Source organism: Hippocampus zosterae, chromosome 5 (genome assembly GCF_025434085.1).
Source record: "Hippocampus zosterae strain Florida chromosome 5, ASM2543408v3, whole genome shotgun sequence".
In the NCBI taxonomy this organism is placed as follows: Eukaryota; Metazoa; Chordata; class Actinopteri; order Syngnathiformes; family Syngnathidae; genus Hippocampus; species Hippocampus zosterae.
In genome coordinates this window covers 1,510,819-1,530,818 of record NC_067455.1, presented here as the reverse complement: position 1 = coordinate 1,530,818, position 20,000 = coordinate 1,510,819, and the positions used below count along the sequence as shown (strand labels likewise).

At 46.1% G+C, this 20,000-nt stretch overlaps 2 protein-coding genes across 2 annotated transcripts in view; one reads left to right on the top strand and one right to left on the bottom strand.

The window, feature by feature from the left end:
- Positions 1-3,449: 3,449 nt before the first annotated feature.
- Positions 3,450-13,130, top strand: leng8 (leukocyte receptor cluster (LRC) member 8). The gene is made up of 15 exons (XM_052065025.1): positions 3,450-3,805; positions 4,809-4,944; positions 5,045-5,167; positions 5,247-5,327; positions 6,144-6,558; positions 6,713-6,866; positions 6,946-7,116; positions 7,204-7,443; positions 7,728-7,886; positions 7,965-8,259; positions 8,926-9,027; positions 9,111-9,179; positions 9,274-9,403; positions 9,477-9,684; positions 10,034-13,130. Exons 1-15 carry the CDS (start codon positions 3,765-3,767, stop codon positions 10,194-10,196), a joined length of 2,487 nt encoding a protein of 828 aa, XP_051920985.1. The 5' UTR covers positions 3,450-3,764; the 3' UTR covers positions 10,197-13,130.
- Positions 13,131-14,102: 972 nt separating this feature from the next.
- Positions 14,103-20,000, bottom strand: part of rbfox1l (RNA binding fox-1 homolog 1, like) — a 9,369-nt gene continuing 3,471 nt past the window's right edge. The window contains exons 3-12 of the mRNA XM_052065247.1: positions 17,806-17,994; positions 17,245-17,298; positions 17,066-17,158; positions 16,744-16,813; positions 16,616-16,675; positions 16,413-16,545; positions 15,089-15,128; positions 14,934-15,004; positions 14,765-14,846; positions 14,103-14,557 (exon numbers count right to left, since the gene is read on the bottom strand). Of these exons, the coding sequence (XP_051921207.1) occupies positions 14,513-14,557; positions 14,765-14,846; positions 14,934-15,004; positions 15,089-15,128; positions 16,413-16,545; positions 16,616-16,675; positions 16,744-16,813; positions 17,066-17,158; positions 17,245-17,298; positions 17,806-17,994 (837 nt within the window). The 3' untranslated portion in view covers positions 14,103-14,512. The remainder of the gene's footprint in view (positions 14,558-14,764; positions 14,847-14,933; positions 15,005-15,088; positions 15,129-16,412; positions 16,546-16,615; positions 16,676-16,743; positions 16,814-17,065; positions 17,159-17,244; positions 17,299-17,805; positions 17,995-20,000) is intronic.

Here is a 20,000-nt window from a genome sequence, read left to right as displayed (position 1 = left end):
ATCTTATCTTATCTTATCTTATCTTATCTTATCTTATCTTAACGTTCTGCCTTTGAGGTCAAGGTGTAATTGTGAACCTGACGATGAAAAGATACTGTATTCATTGCTCTTTGGGGGAAATTGTGTTAAATGGGGTACCCACCCATCTATTGCTTTTTTAAATTTTTCTATATTATAAATAAACACCAGTGGTTAGCACGTCGGCTTCACAGTGCAGATGTACCGGGTTCGATTCCAGCTCCGGCCTCCCTGTGTGGAGTTTGCACGTTCTCCCCGGGCCTGCGTGGGTTTTCTCCGGGTGCTCCGGTTTCCTCCCACGTTCCAAAAACATGCGTGGCAGGCTGAATGAACACTCCAAACTGTCCCCAGGTGTGAGTGTGAGTGCGAATGGTTGTTCGTTTCTGTGTGCCCTGCGATTGGCTGGCAACCGATTCAGGGTGTCCCCCGCCTACTGCCCGGAGACAGCTGGGATAGGCTCCAGCACCCCCCGCGACCCTAGTGAGGATCAAGCGGCTCGGAAGATGAATGAATGAATGAATAAATAAACACCACCTATTGACATTGTCCATCTATTTTCCAGATCATTTCTCACAGTGAATGAGATGGAGCCCTTTGCCTATTGAAAAGATACGAGGTACAGCCGGGAGTCGTCTTCAGACAGTCGCGGTATTTATAACATATAATTTTATTTCATTTTATTTTGAAATCTCTTGGGATACTGAAAAAAAAATGTGTGACATTTGAGTATGAAGTCACTGTAATTATTGTGCTGTTTTAACAATGCAGTCAAGGAAGTCAGGTCAGCCGCAGCTGTCGTTGAACATATTTTACTCTTGAAAGTGCCACTTAGCATACGTAGTTGGCATGGAGAATAGTTCACATATCATCAGTCATACATCATTAAAATAATGGTTTAAAAAAAAGACATGTGAGTTTGGGTCTACATTATTATTACAGTGCATCTGCTTGATATATTAACATTTTTAATTATTGGCATGAGTTTGGATTTGAATCAAATGCCCATCGATTGTAAAATTCCCACTCTTGATGAATGTCTGGAATATATCTCATTCAACTTCCTTCCAAAGGGTAAAAAAAAAAAAAGGTAACAATGGTTGTGGGTGAGTCATTGTTTCAGAGAGGTGGTGACAAATGGTCAACATATTTGCGTGATGAGACAACGATGGGAAGAAATTACTCATTGCAGATGAAGATTGTAGTGTCCACTGACAAATGAACAAACTAGGAAGGTATATCGTGCCAGTTCTACATCAGAATAGTAGTTTCAATGAGACAGTTAATAACCATCAGAAACTTGGAAATTAAATACCAAGGATAAAAATATCACCAATGTGGATGAGAAGGAGACAGAGAGGAAATGACTCACCTTTCGGTAACTCGCAAGTGCTTTCACACGCTGACACGCACACAGATCCTTTTTGGAAACAATCATCGTGATGACTACATTTCCGTCTGAGTCCCCCCTGCCCCCCCTTTTATTCTACTATGAAAAAAAAAATCTCAATCGTCTCCAAGCGTTTCTGTGTATGACTGGAATGTTGCATCATTCCAAATGATTACAACAGATGATGTGGTCACTGGCGTCTTGAAGTCTCTACACTGTCGCTCATCAGTAAATTATGAGAAGATTTCGGTTAGGGATGGAGCATGATCCTTGTCAATTAGGTCCAATTGATTCGTCTTGTCTGAATGCAATTGAGGCAAAATGGAGTTTGCTTTTATGGAAAAAAAACCCCACACACAGACAATGTAAGAGCACGCTGGAATAGTTCAGAATCTCTATTGATCTAATAACGCGATAAAATTAAAATAAATAAATAAACATCATCACATCTACCGCAGATGCTGACTATTAAACGTGCGTATGTGCAGTTTGCTTTTGATGTATTGCAATTGGCTGTCACAAGTTTTTCTCTGACGAACCAATCAGACGACGGAAAACGTTGACATCAGTGCTCTTGACCTGTGACGACACATTTGAAATCTGATTGTTTCAACAAACACTTCACTTGATAACATAGCAATGCCAAGTACCTTTTCTCCATCCCGTACTGTATCATGCACGGATTTTGTACATTGTTCCGTTGGATTGTTTTGGTTTTCTTTAGTCCAGAGACTGAGTGGAGGAACTGGACGTTCTGCAATTAAAGGCCATCAGCCGATGTGGCCACGGGCGAGAATCGATGTTTGCGTGCAAATGGGAAGGCCACAATATCGGTTGGGTATGGGAGGACGGAGCATACCCTGATGTCACATGTCCTGCCTCCAGCTGCATGATGTACACATGGTGGTGGCGCGCATCCTCATCGGGGTTACTTTTAGGTGACCTGACCTAAAGGTTAAAGTTCCTTCATCAAATGTGGAAAAATATAATGATGTCTCCGTCCATTAAATTCTATAGTGCTAGTGAGCTGAAGTCTGTTCCCGCTGACTGGGTGAGAAGCAGGGCCCTAGGTTGGACTGGTCGCCGGTCAATCAAGGACAAGGTACATAAGGGCAACCATTCACATCTGTGAATAACTGTTATAAAAAAGTGTTATATCAATCTAACTTGCATGCCTTTGAAAGAAGAGAAAACCCACACAAACATGGGGAGAATGTGCAAACCACAGGAAGGACTGAGATGAGAATTGAACCCAGAAAATAAATCATTGTAGCAAACGGTTCTATTAAATAGCCTAGGGCGTGTCCGGCCCGGACACAGCAGCCAATAACATTGGAGATGGGCGTGTCATGCCTAGAAATGTCGAGGAAATCATGGAATTCGATTTATGGAGTGTTTTTTTCTTTTTTACATCAATCTTTATTACTGTATAGCAAAAAACAAGCAGAGTATACTATGTTAATTAAATAAACATTTGAAACACGAAGTATACTTTGTACAACGTAGAGAAAAACAACAATCAATGACAGAGGTTTCATATACATTTCAATAAATGGAAGGTTTTACAAGCATTTGTAGCTTTCACAGCATTGTTATTAGATTAACGTAAAAGGTTTAAAAAGGAAATTGCATCGATGTGAAAGTGTGACAAATAGGCTTTCGGTTGGCTTATTGATCAATCGAGAGTTTGCCACCCGGAAGTATGTGTGACGTCATGATAAACGTGCTATTTTGTCAAATTGATGGGTAGTATAAGTTAAATAAGTTTTCGAATGTAAGTAGGAAAAGTAAAAAGTCGTCATTAAAATAAATAGTCAAGTGAAATACCAATGGGGAAAAAATCTACTTTATTTTTGAAACCAAATTGTACTTTTTTTTCCAGTGGGATCCCAAGATGCAGTGATAAAATGTCAAGAAATGACGAAACATTACATCATTTAACACGTCCTTGGGTCACATTCTCGCGTTTTTAAACAAGTGTTTTGAGGTCGCAAGTACGTTTTGTAGCGATAAATCAGTGACGCATTTCCTGCCGCTAGCAAGTCATAGAGCTTGGCGTTTCTGCCATTTTGTATTCCTCAGCAAGTCCGTCCGAGTTGTTGTCGACGAACAAATCGTGTCTTGACATCCCTGATGGTGCTCTTCACTAGATTTGTAATTGAACCGCGATAGCGTGAAGATAAGTGTGCGTTCCAATATACATAGAGTTTAGTTCACCACAGATAACTGGCAGGTGTTTTTTTTTCTTCACTTCGAGGTTTAGTAACAGTACAGAGCTAAGGGAGTTAGCCTAGCATCTGTGCTAGCCTTCGAGCTAGCGAAAACTAAGCCGTCCTAGTTAGCTTTGATCCGAAGCGAAATGGCGGCCAACGCGGCACAAGCAGCCCCGAAAAATAATTGGTATGTAACACTTCTCCAGAAAATAACACTCCTGGGTGTATTTATACTCGACTGAACTGTGTTGGCGGACATTTATAGACGTGTCGAGATTTGAACTACGGTTTAGGGTGGTGCCGTCACCAACTCGAGCACTTTTCAATACACGGAAGTTTGAAAAAAATGTTCATCTAGGTGTCTCTTAGTGACAACTAAAGTAGTTGGATTTTCTTTTCCGGACGTGGTGTCCACGTTATTATTTTTTTAAACAAGAATATTGAGGAAACGCATCAAAGTGGTATTTCTTGTGACTGCTTTCCTTTTTGGTTAATTGGAAAGACATTGCTCAATTATTTGGCTAACACATGTAATGGGTATAGTGTCATTTCCTATGACTTGGCTCTTTCTGGTTATGCTAAAACAGGTGTCACCAACATTTTTGAGGGTGAGAGCAACTTCATGTGTACCGATTGTGTGAAGGGCTACCAAATTGATACACGTCTGAAATAACATATTTGTCCAAAATACCTTCAATAATATGAGGATGTGTTATTTTTAATACTTGATGATTTAAATTGTCAGACTTTGATCGTGTTTCGAAATGTCTCACAGTACTGCCAATGTTTGCATTTTTAAATAATAATTTCTACTAGCAAATCACAATGTCCAGGCACTGGCGGGCTACTCAAGTGGTCTTCACGGGCTACCTGGTGCCCGCGGGCACCATGTTGGTGACCACTGTGCTAAAAGATAGCGACTACAGAAACGGACCATGAACAACCTGAAGCGAAACATCACTGAAGTCAGCAAACATGGCAAAAAAATGACTGCAGCCTTGATGTGCTTCACAAAACTAATGATACCCACGCAGATATGTCTCTAATGTGGCAAATTGCCCAGAAATGTCGATTGAACTGGATTCGTTAAACTGTGAGGAGACTTAAAATCCCATTTTTTGTTTTGTTTTGCATGCTACTCTCCCATATCATTAAATGCACACTACTCCTGACTTTCATTGAAATGGCAGGGCTTACGGTGTTGGTGCTGCAGAGAACCATGCTCAAGAAAATCCAGAATGGGAGAAAGCAAGACAAGCACTTGCTTCTATTAGTAAGACTCAGAGCAACGCCAAGGCTACACTTGCCAACCATGTTGCAGCAGAGGTAAGCAGCTCTGTCGCGGCTTTATTTTGCAGTGACATCTGTAACGTAGCACATTTTATTAGTCCTCATAATTTAACATAAAGTAAATCCTACTTGTCAGTTTCAGGCAGGAGTCAATGACGCCGCCATGCAACACCAGCAGTATTATCAATGGTACCAGCAAAATCAGCCTCAGTATCCAGGGTACACATACCCATATAGCTACTACTACCCCATGAATCTGGTACGTATAGACCTAAATTGCAATAAAAACTAAGCTTTCCCTTTAGCGCATAGCATAACATACTAAACCTATTCTACAGTATGGAGTTGGATACACACAAAACCAGTATGCTGTTCCTCCAAGCCCTTACCACCCTGCACCACCAACCACAAATGGACAGGTATGTAGAAGAATCATCTTATTTGTTTGGTCTATTCTCTAGATTTTACGTTGATCTGGATCGAATCGGCCGATATTTTGCATTTTATGCATAATCTGTCATTGGCTGTAATGTCATAATTTGCAGATCAGTCAAGGGCGTCATTTATGCATCTCCAAAATAAGGCATTACAGCAAACGCATTTTCGTTCACCCCGCGGCCGTTCCGTGGTACAGTTATGTATGTGAGAGCCCAAAAGCAAATCAAAATTTCAGCCTTGCCTCGTATAGCGTGACCAAAAATATTTATTTTGAAAAGTGTTATTTAATTGTAGACCCTCTTTAAGACCGCCAAAGTTGAATTCCATTATAATCTCATTAAAATAGCTTTCATAAGTAGCTTCCTGCCATACGCATTCAGCCAATCAGTCTAGCATTCATCTATCCATTTCATCCTGGTGAACAAGAATTATGAAAAAACAGGCCGTAACAGAACCCCCCCCCCCCCCCCACATTTCTATTCTTGTGTTTACCGAACCGAACATAGGCCATATTTGTTCACATGATACGTCGGGTGTTAATAAACTTGTCCTTCAATAGCGTTGTTGTCAAAAGGTTTGAGGGAAAAAGTTGAATTTATAGAATCCAATACATAAAAACAAATATATATAATGATAGAGTAACTTCACTTTTGACGGTATTACTGACTGTTTTATTGTTCGGTTGTGCTCCTATGAGAGCAAAAAAAAAAGGGAAGTGCATAGGAAGTGTTACGCAACAGAGTTTTGTCATAGCTGGCACGGTTTTGTGCCTAAAATGATCTTGTTTCTTTCCCTAGCCTCCCCCAGTGCCCGGAATTGAAGACCAGAGCCCCAACTACACTTCTCAGCCTCAACCGCCCTCCGCTCCTCAGCCACCCCAAAGCCCAACCTCGGACAAACCTGCTGCTCCCCCACCCCCACCCCTACCTCCTCCCCCCAATTCCCAATACCCCCCTCCTCCCCCACACACTGCCTACAATTCCAACAATTCCGTGGCATATCCACACGGGGACCCCAACCACATGCAGGTTTACAACCCTTGCCCGCCAAGGCCCAGCTACGGCGCGGGCTTTCAGGCCCAGAACAACTATCAGCCCCCACAGGGTCCATCCCAACAGCAAGCGGGGCCATACGGAGCGGGCATGGGCAGAGGAGAGGGTAACAAAGCCAAAACCCAAAACCCAGGACAGCAACTCTGGCATCGCATGAAACGTAAGTGTTGATCTCGGTACGTGAATCAGACAAATCTGCTTACGTTTGAACCCAAAAAAGAAAACCTCAGGAAAAGGATTTCGTGAGCCCGTGACTGGTCAGCCGCGATAACAGGGGGAACATTACTTAGTGCTCTTCACGTTTGTCTCCACAGAGTCACCTGGCACTGCCCCGATGAAGTTCAATATTCCAAAGAGGCCTTATCAGGTGACTGCTTCCAACCAGCCATTCTCACCCAGCGAGCAGCCTGCTGCACTCAGTCCAGCCCCTTCCTCTCCCGTGAATGTCAGCGCGACCCCTCAGACACGGTAAGAAGCGGACCGGCTGCTCAGAACCATCGTTAGGCTGGGTGGGATGACGGCCTGACCTGCTAACTTGCGTCCGCAGACCCCAGGATTGGCCGCCAGCCATGAAGGAGTATGTGCAGCGCTGTTTCACAGCCTGCGAGACGGAGGACGACAAAGATCGCACAGAGAAGGTGTTGAAGGAGGTTCTACAGGACCGCTTGAAGGATGGATCCGCTTACACGATCGACTGGGACCGTGAGCCTCTGCCAGAGTAAGCCATAAAACTGATTTATTTTTTTTTAAACGGTGGATGACACAAGTGTCGAATTAAGTGATCTTTTTTTTTTTTCATTTGTAGCTTGAAGGGTAAGCAGTCTCGTTGGCATGCGGTCCCGAGGAGCGTGGACACTTCAGCGAGTCGAGGCGGAAGCACAGCTGCAGCGTCGCGTGGCAGGGGTGGAGGTCACCGATTGGGTCACTATAGGAATATCTTTTCTCAGCGTAGTCCATCTTCCAGCTCATCACACTCTTCCTCGCGCTCCCCCTCCCCGACCCACGGCAGAAACCGTGACCGCAGCAACCAAAGACACCGGCGCAGGTAGGACAGCTTGAATGCATCCCGTTTGACTTGCCCCACCTTCATTAAGCGAAGACTCATGCTGACAGGCGGATACATGTAATTGCAATTATTCTGCCTGCCGCTGTATGCTGCAAGAATAGATGGATGACCAAAGATTACACGAGTTGAAGTAAATAAGTGACATTGGCTAATTTCCTGAGGTCCACTTGATGATCTATCGTGGTGCCTCGTGGGAATCCTGCACCAATTTATTTATTTTCTGAGTTTGGGGTCACTGCCATTCTATTCTTGTTTCCTACCAGTGATTCTGGCTCTCAGTCAGACAACAGCCTTTCTAGCGATCTCCGACCTCAGCTGTCGAGACGAAATCAGAAAGGTGGTCGCGGGCGTGGCAACGACAGGGATCGAGGACATAACGGAGAGAGGGGACGAGGAAGAGGTGGAAAAGCTAGGGGCAGGAGGTAATACCCAAACAACCTTTGGTTACGACTTGACGTCTCTCATATCATTTTGAATCGCCTCCCGTTGCGTTTGTCTAGAAACATGGACGACTCCAATACACCCGGTGGTAAGAAGAGAAAAGGTGGCAACGCCGGTTTGGACTTCCGCGATCCTGACAGGGAAGCCAAAAAGCAGAGCCGAGCGGCACGCTTCCAGAAGCAGCTTCGCTCGGAGCCCCTGGTGTTGTCCGTCAACCATATGGACATGCCTGATGGGACACAGGAGGGCCTCAGCTGGGAAGACTGTCCCATTGTTGGCACATGTCAGGACATAACAAAGTGTTACCTGAGGCTCACCTGTGCCCCAGACCCCGCCACTGTTCGGCCTATTCATGTGAGTCGTCATCTTCGCCGAGATACGCTAAAGGCCACCTCATTGTTTCACGTGGGTGATTGTTTCAGGTCAAAATCGGTGACATCAGAGTCCAAAATGATGAATTGTAAAAAATAGGTCAACCCCTTCCACATGTTTTAACCTTTCGGCCTGTGACAAGAAATGAGACATCACGTAGGAGCTGTGGCATGCTAGCTGCCAGCTGTCCATCAATCCCAGTTGAAGTTTATTGTGACACACAAAACAAGAGAATGCAATACGTTGGAAACTATACACCAGAAATGTTCAAACCATTAACCAGTAACAAGTCTAGCTTAATGCTAACATCGTATAAGCATTAGTTTGGCTCACGGAAAACACGTGTCACCGCAGCGCATTCAAAAAGGGGCTAAAACAAGAATCAGCGGCATTTATTCTCTGCTCTGGGTACCGCGACGGTTTTCTGGGGCCAGTGAGACTAAGTCGAAAAACTTCTGTGCCTCATAGAGCTCTCGGTGGAAGGGGCGAAAAAAAACTGAAAGGTTCCTGTGTCTGAAAGTGCATACGTAGTATTAAAAATCTGCACTCTAAACCACACAATAGCGGCAAAACACGGTCAAAGGTAATAGTTGGTGTCGGAGAACAAGAAATGGTGACCTGTGAACTTTTTCTTTCTTTGCCGTGCAGGTGTTAAAAAAATCTTTACAGGCGGTGAAAGCGGACTGGAAAACCAAACAGGACTACCCTTACGCTTGTGAACAGATGAAGTCCATACGACAGGACCTCACGGTAAGTGCGAGGCGCCATTCGCCGCGCTCTTTGTTTCTCATTTCTAATTTACAAGTAAAAGTTGGAACATGATCTCAACCCAGGTCCAAGGAGTTCGTACCGAATTCACCGTGGAAGTCTACGAGTGTCACGCACGCATTGCCCTGGAAAAGGTGAGACGGCCGACTTGGCAGAATGGAAGCTTTTTTTTTTTGCTTTTTGCGACTGTCAAACCGAAACTTGAGAGTCTGGCGTTTTGTTGCCCAGGGCGACCATGAGGAATTCAACCAGTGTCAGACGCAGCTGAAGGCCCTCTACAAGGACAACCCCTCAGAGAACGTCGGAGAGTTTACCTCCTATCGCTTGTTGTACTACATCTTCACCAAAAACTCTGGAGGTGTGCTCACAACACCGTCGCGCTCCCTTTCCTTTCAATTGCCTCTTTTAATCCCGCGTCGTCCCAACCGCAGATCTCATCACCGAGCTGGTGTATTTGACGCCGGCACTGAAAGCGGACGTGTGTGTCGCTCACGCGCTGGCTCTGCGCGCCGCCTGGGCTCTGGGAAACTACCGCCGTTTCTTCAAGTTGTATCAGGAGGCTCCCCGCATGGCCGCATACCTCATCGACAAGTTTGTCGAAAGGGAAAGAAAGGTTGCGCTTCGGGCCATTGTCAAAACGTAAGACGTTAACGACCGCCAAGCGTATCCAGTGAACTCCCATTCAGTCGTGGCTCAAAACATTCCAGACCGAGCTGCAGCAGGTGGAATTCCACTTGGGTTTTATTTTTGGGCAAACTCGGCCAATGTCATTCCGGTGGTTCCAAACTCGATGTACACAGGCCCTTCTCCGCGCTAACCCGGAAGCGTCCTTAAGGGGGCGACACTGAAATAACCACCACTCAGTGTGTGTGTATGTGTGTGTCCAAGGTCTGTGATATGGATGACCTGCGACACGGTGGGAGATCACTGGATTGGTCAACATGAAAGCAAAAGCTGCCTTTCTGACCATTTCTCTCCTCTTCCACAGGTTTCGGCCTGACTTGCCGGTGGAGTATGTGCAGTCCACACTAGGCTTCCCTACTTTAGAATCCTGTATGGAGTTTCTTACTGGGTTGGGTGTCACGTTTACCCCCTCAGACCCTCTAAGAATAGACTGCAAAAGCAGCACCACCACACTGGCGGCCTCCTGAGTGGGGGGGGGGGCGGCCCTTGCGCATTTAAAGGGGGCGGGCGCGTAGTCGCGGGCCCGCACTGATCCAGAGTATTGACGAATGCAGCGCACTTTTTTTAAATACCTCGGCCAGTTCCGTGAGGCAGACCAGTACCCGTGTAGGACCTCGTAGAACGTCGTGACTCGAAGTCCCACGTCAGATGAAAGTTCCGAATCCAGAAGTCATTTAGCGGCTTTAGACAAATGGCGCTACGGGTTCTCTTTGTACACGCAGGCACACAAAGCTCCTCTCACGACAAGTCAGCGAGGCAGAAAGCGCCCCCCGCCTTCATTGTAGCTTCTCCCCAGCTGCTTCCGTTCACCCAACACTTTAGAGGCCAAAGAGTCACACAGCCAGTTGAGGGAGGGGGCGCTCACGCGATGCTTCCTGTTCCGTTAGCCCTGTCAGATGTCAACGCTAACAGTGTGCTGTTATGTTTTCTTCCTTCCCCAAGTCAACAGCTCCAAGACCTCAAGTCTCAAGAAGAAGGTACTCAGCTGGTCCGAGTCATGTTTGAAGACCATACAAGCATGCGGCTCAATATAGACTGTGGCCCAGAACGACAAAAAAAAGAGCAAGCAAAGATCCCCGGCAAGCTTATCATGAAGAAGTGGAAGCTGTGGTTTGTATGTCCGCCCGATCCCGAAGGTCTGTGGCTTCTGGTGCGGTTCCTCGTCTACAGTTTCCCCGAAGAGGAGAGTTTGGGACTCAAGTTCACGTCACTGGTCAAGTGACATCCAGTCAGGAAGCAATGACTCTTGAGACGGAAGCGCGTTCTTGGTCAAGGTCGTCGAAAGTTCACATCTCCAACCCTGAAGGCGAGCTCCATCTGCGCCGAAAGAAGTTTGTGGTCAACCTCAGGTGAAGCTCCTTCCACCGGCCATCGCCGGTGCTGGTCCGCCTCACCTCAGGTGGTTGTGGCGGAATTCGTCAGGAGGACGAGTGATGACATCCATCGCCCGGTTTGTATGCTGTGTCTGTGTGGCTCTCGTTTGCAACTAAGGCTGGTAAGAGAAGGACTCTCCGGAACGAGACGGATGGCGGCAAAACATCACGAGGCTCGCTCCCATCCCTCCGTTAGATCTTCTCCGGGTTTTGGACGGCAGTATTTGGCCTTTAAATTGATGCCGGGAAAGAAATACGCAGCTACAATGATGGTGGCAATGGCTTGAAAATGAATTGAGTCTCATTGCCGTCTTATCTAAATTTCACATCCACTGCTGTCGAAATGTCTGCGTTTTTAACGCCGGTCAGTAGTTATTGATCGGGAGGGGGCATCCATGAAATGAGTCGTTCCTGTTTGGTCAGATTGACCTGCACATGCTAGGACAGGAGCTCAAATGTGCATGAAGAAAAATACGTAGTTGGAATCAATATTTCTGTTTCTTTGAAAATGTTCATGTTGAGCTGTTGAGAGGCATTTTAAGAAACTTAAAAGTTTTTTTTTTTTGTTGGTTTGTTTTCCAAGGAATGTAAAATTGTATGATAATTGCTGTGGTTCATTCTGCAGTGGCTTTGTACAGTAGGTGTATCCACACATGGTAAGTGTGTTTAGATTTCTATTGCAGAGCGTACCGAGCAGTGTGCGTGCGTGTATGATTTTGGTCTCGAGTCAAAGCGAAGCGACGCCGGCTGCCAAAGATTTCATGTAGGGGTGCGGAACCTGCGGCGCCAATTGTGGCCCACCAGAACATTTCACTAATGACAAAAGAAAACCTGTTGTAGAAAAAAAAAGGAGCCCCCGAAAAATGAAAACCACCCAGGTTCCCTGCCCCTGTTCTAAAACATGTTTTTTGTGTTTTTTTAAACTCATCTACAAGACTTCCTTGATGTGATTTTTGACCTTGTAATTTGTGTCATGACGATTGATCTCAACATGTCTCCTTTCTTCCCCTTGTGTTCGACCCGTTCTCCTCACCCCTGAACCCTCCCCTCCCTCCCTATCCTTCCCCGGGGAGTCGCACCCCTGCTCACTCCCACCAAGCCGCTCACACGGCTCGCTGCATTGCAGGAGGGGGAACATGAGGATGATGACGAGGACGCCGAGTGGGCGAACCTCCTCCGGAAAGCAAGCAAGCAAGCGGAAAAGGGGGTCACTTGTGAGCAAATTGCAGTCTCACGCCAGTTGAAATCCAAGATGGATGTGGTTGTGAGCCTCATGTGCAACGAATGTGCCGCTAACTCGTCCAATGTTTTATTTTGTTCTACCACCTCCCCTCGTCACGTAACTTCTTATTTTAACATGTCAGGCAATGGCATCAAGTTGATTTCTGTTCGTCCGGTTGAGTTTTTAAAGACGAGCCGTCTTGTGTTCAGTAGTCCCGTCCGCGTCGTGAAGCGATTCATCTGCTGTTCTATGTTCACCAAAGTGGTTCGAAGTCGCAAACCAGGTCTTAACACATTCACACGAGGAATGTTTATGTTCCCTGGCGCCTAAAAAGTCTTGTTTTCCGTATTTTTGCTCCCATGTGCTCTTGATTTACTCATCAGTCTCGTCACTTCACTCCTTGATAGCTGCCCCTCAAAGTTCTTCCCAACGCCGTATGAACTTCTCATCTTCTCCCCTGTCACCTCCTTTTGCTCTCATCTTTTTTCCTCCCCCCCACTTAGGTTGTCTCTCCTTGCCCATGCATGCCCTCTGTCTCTCTCTCTTCCTGCTCTCATACATGTCATTCATTTTATGTTGAGTATGTTGCACTCGCACATAGTCACGGTAGTAAGTATGGACATTGCAGCTCACTAACATCTGTAGCAGGTTATTTGGGGTTAATTGCAATGCTTGTCCGTTTTTGGGTTATTTTTTTTCTTTTTTTGTCCCTCCCCTCAAACCAAGTTTTGATAGCACCAGCATCTGTATGAATATTGTGTACATACCCTCTTTTGAAGAATCTAATAATAAAACACGAAGAAGCATTCACGTGTGCCGTGTTGTGTAATATAAAACAAAAAGACTTGGATTACGTCATCAGAGGTTTATTGTAAAATGTCGCGGGAATGACCTGTGATACCTTTTAAGCCGTTGGAGTTGAATGGATTTTTGGGTGAGCCATAAAAAGCGCCTTTGAAAAATGTAAAGCAAGGAAAGGAAAAAATTGGTTCTCAAAAAATAACAAATACATGCTATTAGCAAGAAGGAACGCAAGAGTTTAAGACATGGGTGTCAAACTCAGGTCCTGCAGGCAGTGGCGGTTCTGGGGGAGGGCCAACGGGGGCCAGTGCCCCTGCAGCACTGATTCTGCCCCCCCCCCCCCCGTGGACCCCCTCCGAACGTAGATTACGCAGTCGCGCCGAGTCGCCGAAGCGAAAAGTGGAACCAAAGTGCGTGATTTAACATTGTTGTCGGACCCTTTAGTGCGCTGCACCACTTAAAAATGAGCGGGAAATGAGAAGCAGTCCGCAGAGAAGGATCTTACCACGACGTGCGCGCGCGCGCGTGTAACTTTTTTAGTCTCCATTTTTATTTTTATTTAACAGGATCAATATATAAGACATTGCCTTTTAAAATTTGGATGATCAGATCATCAGCAAGCGCTGCGGAAGCCTGACATTGAACCAGTTCCTTTGAATCAGGTGCGTTGCAACAGGGAGACTTGGAAAACATGCAAAACAGCGGCTCTACAGGACCTGAGTTTGACACCTATGGGAAGATATTCAAGGGTTTGTAAAACCAAGACAGAAATCTGGACCGCCTTTCGTTGTGAGTGTCCGTTTATTTGTGAGTGCTCTCTATATTTTCTACAAAGGAAAGAAAAAGCTACAATAGACAAAAAGTAAACTACGTTGGAAATTTAAAAAAAAAGAACTTCAAAAAGCTTTTGAGTGGCAAATAAAAATGAGTAATACAAAAAGAAAAGCCAGATGAAAAGCAATTTATTGAGAGAAGACAAAGCCAAAAGAAAAGAGGTAGTTTGTTAGTAAGAAACACAAATGAAACCCCAATCAAATCCAGTCAATTCTGCAACGGGCCAAAAAGTATCTCATAGTGAAACTGATGTCACACTTTGATCCCACACAAACTCTCACACACACACACACACACACGCTTAAATAAAGTTTCGGCGCAACATCCAAACAACGTATGAAAATGTTGTACAATTTGACCTCTGACAAAAGATCCAGATATCACCCGCAGCGGTGTTCAGCATCAGACGTCTTCCTTTAAAGTTCACTTGTGAACTACATAAGTAACGCAAAGCATGTGCTGAGCGTGAAAAACAGCACGGTATACAATATTTACAACTTCAGTCCATCCAGTCACTTCCTGTGTGCAGCGTCCCCCGTCACAGTGGGCTGTATCAGTAAGGAGTGAAGCGGTTGTATCCTCCTCGGTACAAACTGGCCTGCGAATGAAATGAAATGAAAATAAAACGACAACGACGGGGGAGAAAAAAAAAACTGACTGATTATTCAGGCATCAATGCTAATTTCATTAGCCTGCCTATGGTGTTTCACATTGTGCATTAGCATTAAGCTAGCAGAATTTTGTAATTTTACTGCCCGATTTTTGCGAGCAACGCAATATACCGTTTAAGAGTGCGTGAACTCACCACGGTGCCAACGCCATATGTGGTGGTTGGTCCTACTGAGTGGTGATAGGGGTCCGCAGCCGTGGCGTACACGCGGCCATATCTGGTGACATCACGGCAAGATAGAAAGATTCAGTTGTCATCGTGGGAGTTCCAGGCGACGGTAGTTTCAAAGACACGTTCTCCCTACCCGTCGCTATATGTCGCCGCGGCAGCCGCCGATGCCGTCTGGGCCACCCTGTAGGCGGCAGGATATCCTCCCTGCATGGGAATACGTCATGTTACCGCTGACCACAAGTTACGACAAGTTGAATGGACGCTGACCAAATAGTTCTGGTGACTTACATAGACTTCGGCTCCGTAGAGACCATCCTGATACACCACCCTGATTGCGACAGGTGGAAACATTTTGAAACCTTTGCAGCGGATCCCCAGTCCCGTTTAGATCAGTTTTAAATGCAGCCCAGTTTACTTCAGTCCAGCTCAGTTCAGTTCAATTCAGTTGAGTTTGATTGAGTCCATTTTAGTCCCACCCAATCTACAGTGAAACCCCGCTATGCGACCACCTCATTTAAAAGACCACCTTAAAAATACGACCGGTTTTGTACAGTCCCAAATAGAACGCCTATGTATTGTATTGTATTGAAACCCTAGAAATGAGACCACCTCGGAATTCAGAATTGCGACCGCGATATCCGGTCCCAGGAAGCTATCGCCTCATAATTGCGACCAGGTGTGAAAATGGCAGCAAGCAAGAAGAGAATTGATTTGACCCTACAACAGAAAATTGAAGTTATTCGAGCCAGTGAGCAGCCAGGATCGAGCCAGCGAACATTGGCTGAGAGCGAACGGGAGCTCCTAGACGCATACCAAGCAAACGCTAGCTCTTCTAGAAAATGCCTGTGCTACCGAAGTGACTGCGACGACGTGGACGAGCTAACTTGGCGATGGTTTCAGAAAGCGCGCAGCCAGAATATCCCTATCAGCGGACAGATGATCCAGGAACAGGCGCGAAAATACGCGAAGGAGCTTAAAAAGAATCTTTAAAGCGTCCAACGGTTGGCTGGATCGTTTCAAAACAAGGCACAACATTGGAGGCGCTAAGCTGTCAGGAGAGCGAGCCAGCAGTGATATATAGTTTTTTTTCTCTTGCCTTATACATACATAGACTATTCAAATGCTTAAATTTCTTTTGTGTACAATACAGTTGCATGTACAATCCATCATTTATTACTCATTGTGTGTACATGACGCTACAGTATATTGTTGCATGTGAGCCACATTACTTCTGCATTATCATTACTGCATGCCACTTCAGAAATCAGACCACCCCGAAAATAAGACCACCTTGAGCAGTAACATAGGTGGTCTTATTTCTGAGGTTACACTGTAGTTTAGTCCCACTTAGTCAAATACAGTCAAGGCATTCCAGCCCGTCCATCCATCCGTTCTCTGTACCACTTTCTACAGTCCAGTCCACTTTACTCCTGCTCATTTTGGTTACAAGTACTTTTGCCCCATTCAGTCCAACCTAGTTCAGCCACGTTTGTTACACCTCAGCTCAGTTGAGTTGGTTTAGCTTAGTCGCACTCGGTCCAGCTCAGTTTAAAGTGTCAAGGACGACCTGTGCCACAGCAAATGGGTATGTCATAAACATTTCGGGCTTTACCCGGGGTAGGCGGGCACAGCAGCAGGTGTCGCGGCGGAGCGAATGGTGTTGTAGACAGTCCGGCCTCGACCCCTCAACGCGGAGCCCCGGTAGGCCAGTGCGGGCGCCGCCACCGGGTACGGGAAACCGGCCACTTGATCACAAAAGCAGACGAATAGGATTAGAAAGGAGTCAATCGTGGCGTTTATGTTGCGTTGACTCACCCGTATAGAGTTCTGGCGCGTACATGGCCCCCATGACAGGGTTGAGCTTCCACCCTGAAGCTACGCGGTCAAGACCAAATCAGTCACAGTCGAGAAATGAGGGCAATATTGATGAAGCTGCGTCTTACTTGAAAGGTCGCTATTCACAAGCGGCGTCTGTGGCTTTTTGGTCACGACCCTTGCGGTGGCATTATTAACCTGAAAAGGCAAAAAAAATGTCACCAGTGGCATTAAAAAAAAAATAAAATAAAATCTGTGATTGTGTTATAATTGTGTAATGTATAGCACATTACACAATTATAACACAATCACAGATTTTATTTTTTATTTTTTATAATTGTGTAATGTATAGCACATTACACAATTATAACTAATAAATTAATAAATAATAATGAAAGAACATGTCGAGTGACTCATCGCTATGGAAACCAATGTGTGTGTGTGTCTCACCTCAATCTTCCTCCCTTCCACGATTGTCCCGTTCAGTTTCTCCCGCGCTCGGTCGGCCTCGGCCGCGCTCTCGAAGGTGACGAAGCCGAATCCCTGCGTGAGTGTTTGCCGGCCGTACGAGGGTGAGTTCTGTCTATTTCCAATTCACATTCGGATGACGCGCAAACTGCGATGCTTACCTTTGACCCCCTTTCGTTGAAGATAATCTCGACATCCAGGATCTTTCCGAATTGCTGGAAAAGAGATTTTGCAACTGAAGTCAAGCGTTTGTGATAACTGCTCACGAGTCTTTCGCTCTGTTCTTTAAACACACTGATATTGAAGGGCTTTTGAGCAAGGGTCAAATCCCAAAATCTCTGTTGGACTTCAGTCTGGACTTTTACATTGTATGTTTCAGTCATTTAGTGGCGGACTTTCTGGAATGTTCCGTGTTTCTGGTTTTCAATGTTACTCACAACGAGCCGTACAGGTGCTGAAGGAGCATAGCAGCCCCGGACTATCACTTTGCCACCAAACGTGTTATGTTTACGCTATCTGTAAACACACTCCAAAAAGTTCAACTTTTGTTTTGTCAGTCTGCAGAACATTTCTCCAAAAGTCTTCGGGATCACCGAGATCTTTTATTTTCTTTTTGTCGGTCGTGATTTTTGTCTTGAAGCTTCCCAATCATTTATGTCAGAAAAATTCAAACTCGGGAAGGGAACAGTATAACAACATTATACGTAGATAGAAGTCCATACCCCAAACATCTGCCGAAGGTCTGGATCCCGGAATCGGAAAGGGATGTTTGACACATGGAGGCGTTTGGGCTGGGCTTTACCGGCCCCCTCGTCGTCACTTGCGCTCCCACCGCCGCCGCCGCCGCCACTGGATGCCACCGATGCGCTCAGAGCTTGGGAGTCCGAGGTCACGGGTGCCAAAGCATCCTCCTGATGGCGATGGATGACCGGCCAGAGTAGAATAAAGGGAAACGGGTGGAAAGAGAGAGAGGTGGTGAGAGGAAGCGCGAGGATGGATGACATTGGTGGACATCCGATCACTTCCTGGTTGTGTCCAAAGCATCCCATAACATTGCCACCAGGTCAGGTGATCCAAACCAAAGAGCATTCCGCAACCAGTGATCGCTCTCAGGCACATGTGAGGAGATGTGAAAATAAATAAATACATCAAAAAATAAAAAATTAAAAGAGGGGGGGGGGCCGCGAATCCAAAACATGCCTGTAGGAAAGTACAACTGTACTGCCGGGTTATGAATGAGGCCTATCCCATCGTCAAACTTTGCTGCCATGCTCTCACGGTAACAAAAAAAACAATTTAACATGTCAACATTTAGCGTTAGCACGTGGGCTTCACAGTGCAGAGGTACCGGGTTGGATTCCAGCTCCGGCCTCCCTGTGTGGAGTTTGCATGTTCTCCCCGGGCCTGCGTGGGTTTTCTCCGGGTGCTCCGGTTTCCTCCCACATTCCAAAAACATGCGTGGCAGGCTGATTGGACACTCTAAATTGTCCCTAGGTGTGAGTGTGAGTGGTTGTTCGTTTCTGTGTGCCCTGCGATTGGCTGGCAACCGATTCAGGGTGTCCCCCGCCTACTGCCCGGAGACAGCTGGGATAGGCTCCAGCACCCCCCGCGACCCTAGTGAGGATCAAGCGGTACGGAAGATGAATGAATGAATGAATATTTAGCGTGATCCATCTGGTATAAGTGGTGTGAATTTCAAATTTTGGGGCGTGGCTCACACGATGAGACTTTGGGGTTTTGCGGCGAGTCCATCAACTTTGCCACTATGCTCCGCCCACATCCATCTGTGCCGTATATAAAATTTGCTAACAATCAGACACAATTTTGAGAATGACTCCATCTATGACGCAGCCCCCAAAAATGACGAAATAATCCCCAAAATAGGTGCTTGAAACCCAATCGGTATCGTTTTCTTGCGTAAGAAGAGATTTGATACTTCTATAATGAGTTTTAAAAAAAAGACAATCTATCCCTGGGGGCTGAATTTTCGGACTTTTCATCAAACACGTTGGAGCCGACTTCTTTTCAGACTTTGCGAGCCGTGCCACAGAATAGAACACCAAAAGTGTCCATCCATCCAGCGTACGTGGCAACCAGAGGGCCCCCAATACGGCTCGCTCGCTCCCTCACCCTAAGCAGCTCGAAGAACAAAGTGAAGCAAATGCTGAGGAAATCCGTCGGCTTTAAAAAAGTGTCCCATGCACCCGGATACCGGAAGTCATGAGCCAAAAGAAACATTCAGTGTCTCACAATGCAGCACGATGCTCGTGCAAATCAATACATGGGAAAATAAATCAATAAAGGCATAAGAGGGTGTTATTAGCTTTCCGGCGAGGCCTGAATGTAGTGCAGAAAGCTTGAAAAAATAAAAAATAAAAAAAAGCATAACGAAACGTTCCAAACTGTGGTCAAGGTGCTGATCTTCTGCCAAAGGGTTAAAGGGAAAGTGTCATCATTAATATGCTTGGGGGTGGGGAGGAACAGAGGAGGGGGGGAGGACACACAAACACGCACACACACACACAGGGTGGGGGGGGGGAGCAGAGGATTTGAGCTGGTTTGGTGGTGTCATGTCACGATGCAAAATAGCGTTCTGGACCTGTGTTGTGATATTTCAGAGTGGGAGAGAGGGTGGTGGTGGGGGGGGGGGTCATCTGGTCTGCCTCCCCCTTTCGCCCCCTCCCCCCCTTTTCCGTGGCGGCGCCTCAACTTTCTCCCAGCATGGAGCCTTGTGTGTCTGGTGGTGGGGGGGTTGGGGGGGGTTATGCTGTATTGTCATCAAATATACGAAGGTCGCACAAAAGTCCATTGAGAAGCAGAAGACAGAGAAGGATGCGTCATCAGAGGGGGCGGCGGGGGGGGGGGGGCACCAAAAGTAGAAGGTGGGCCTCTGATAGGATAAATATCACCAGTAATG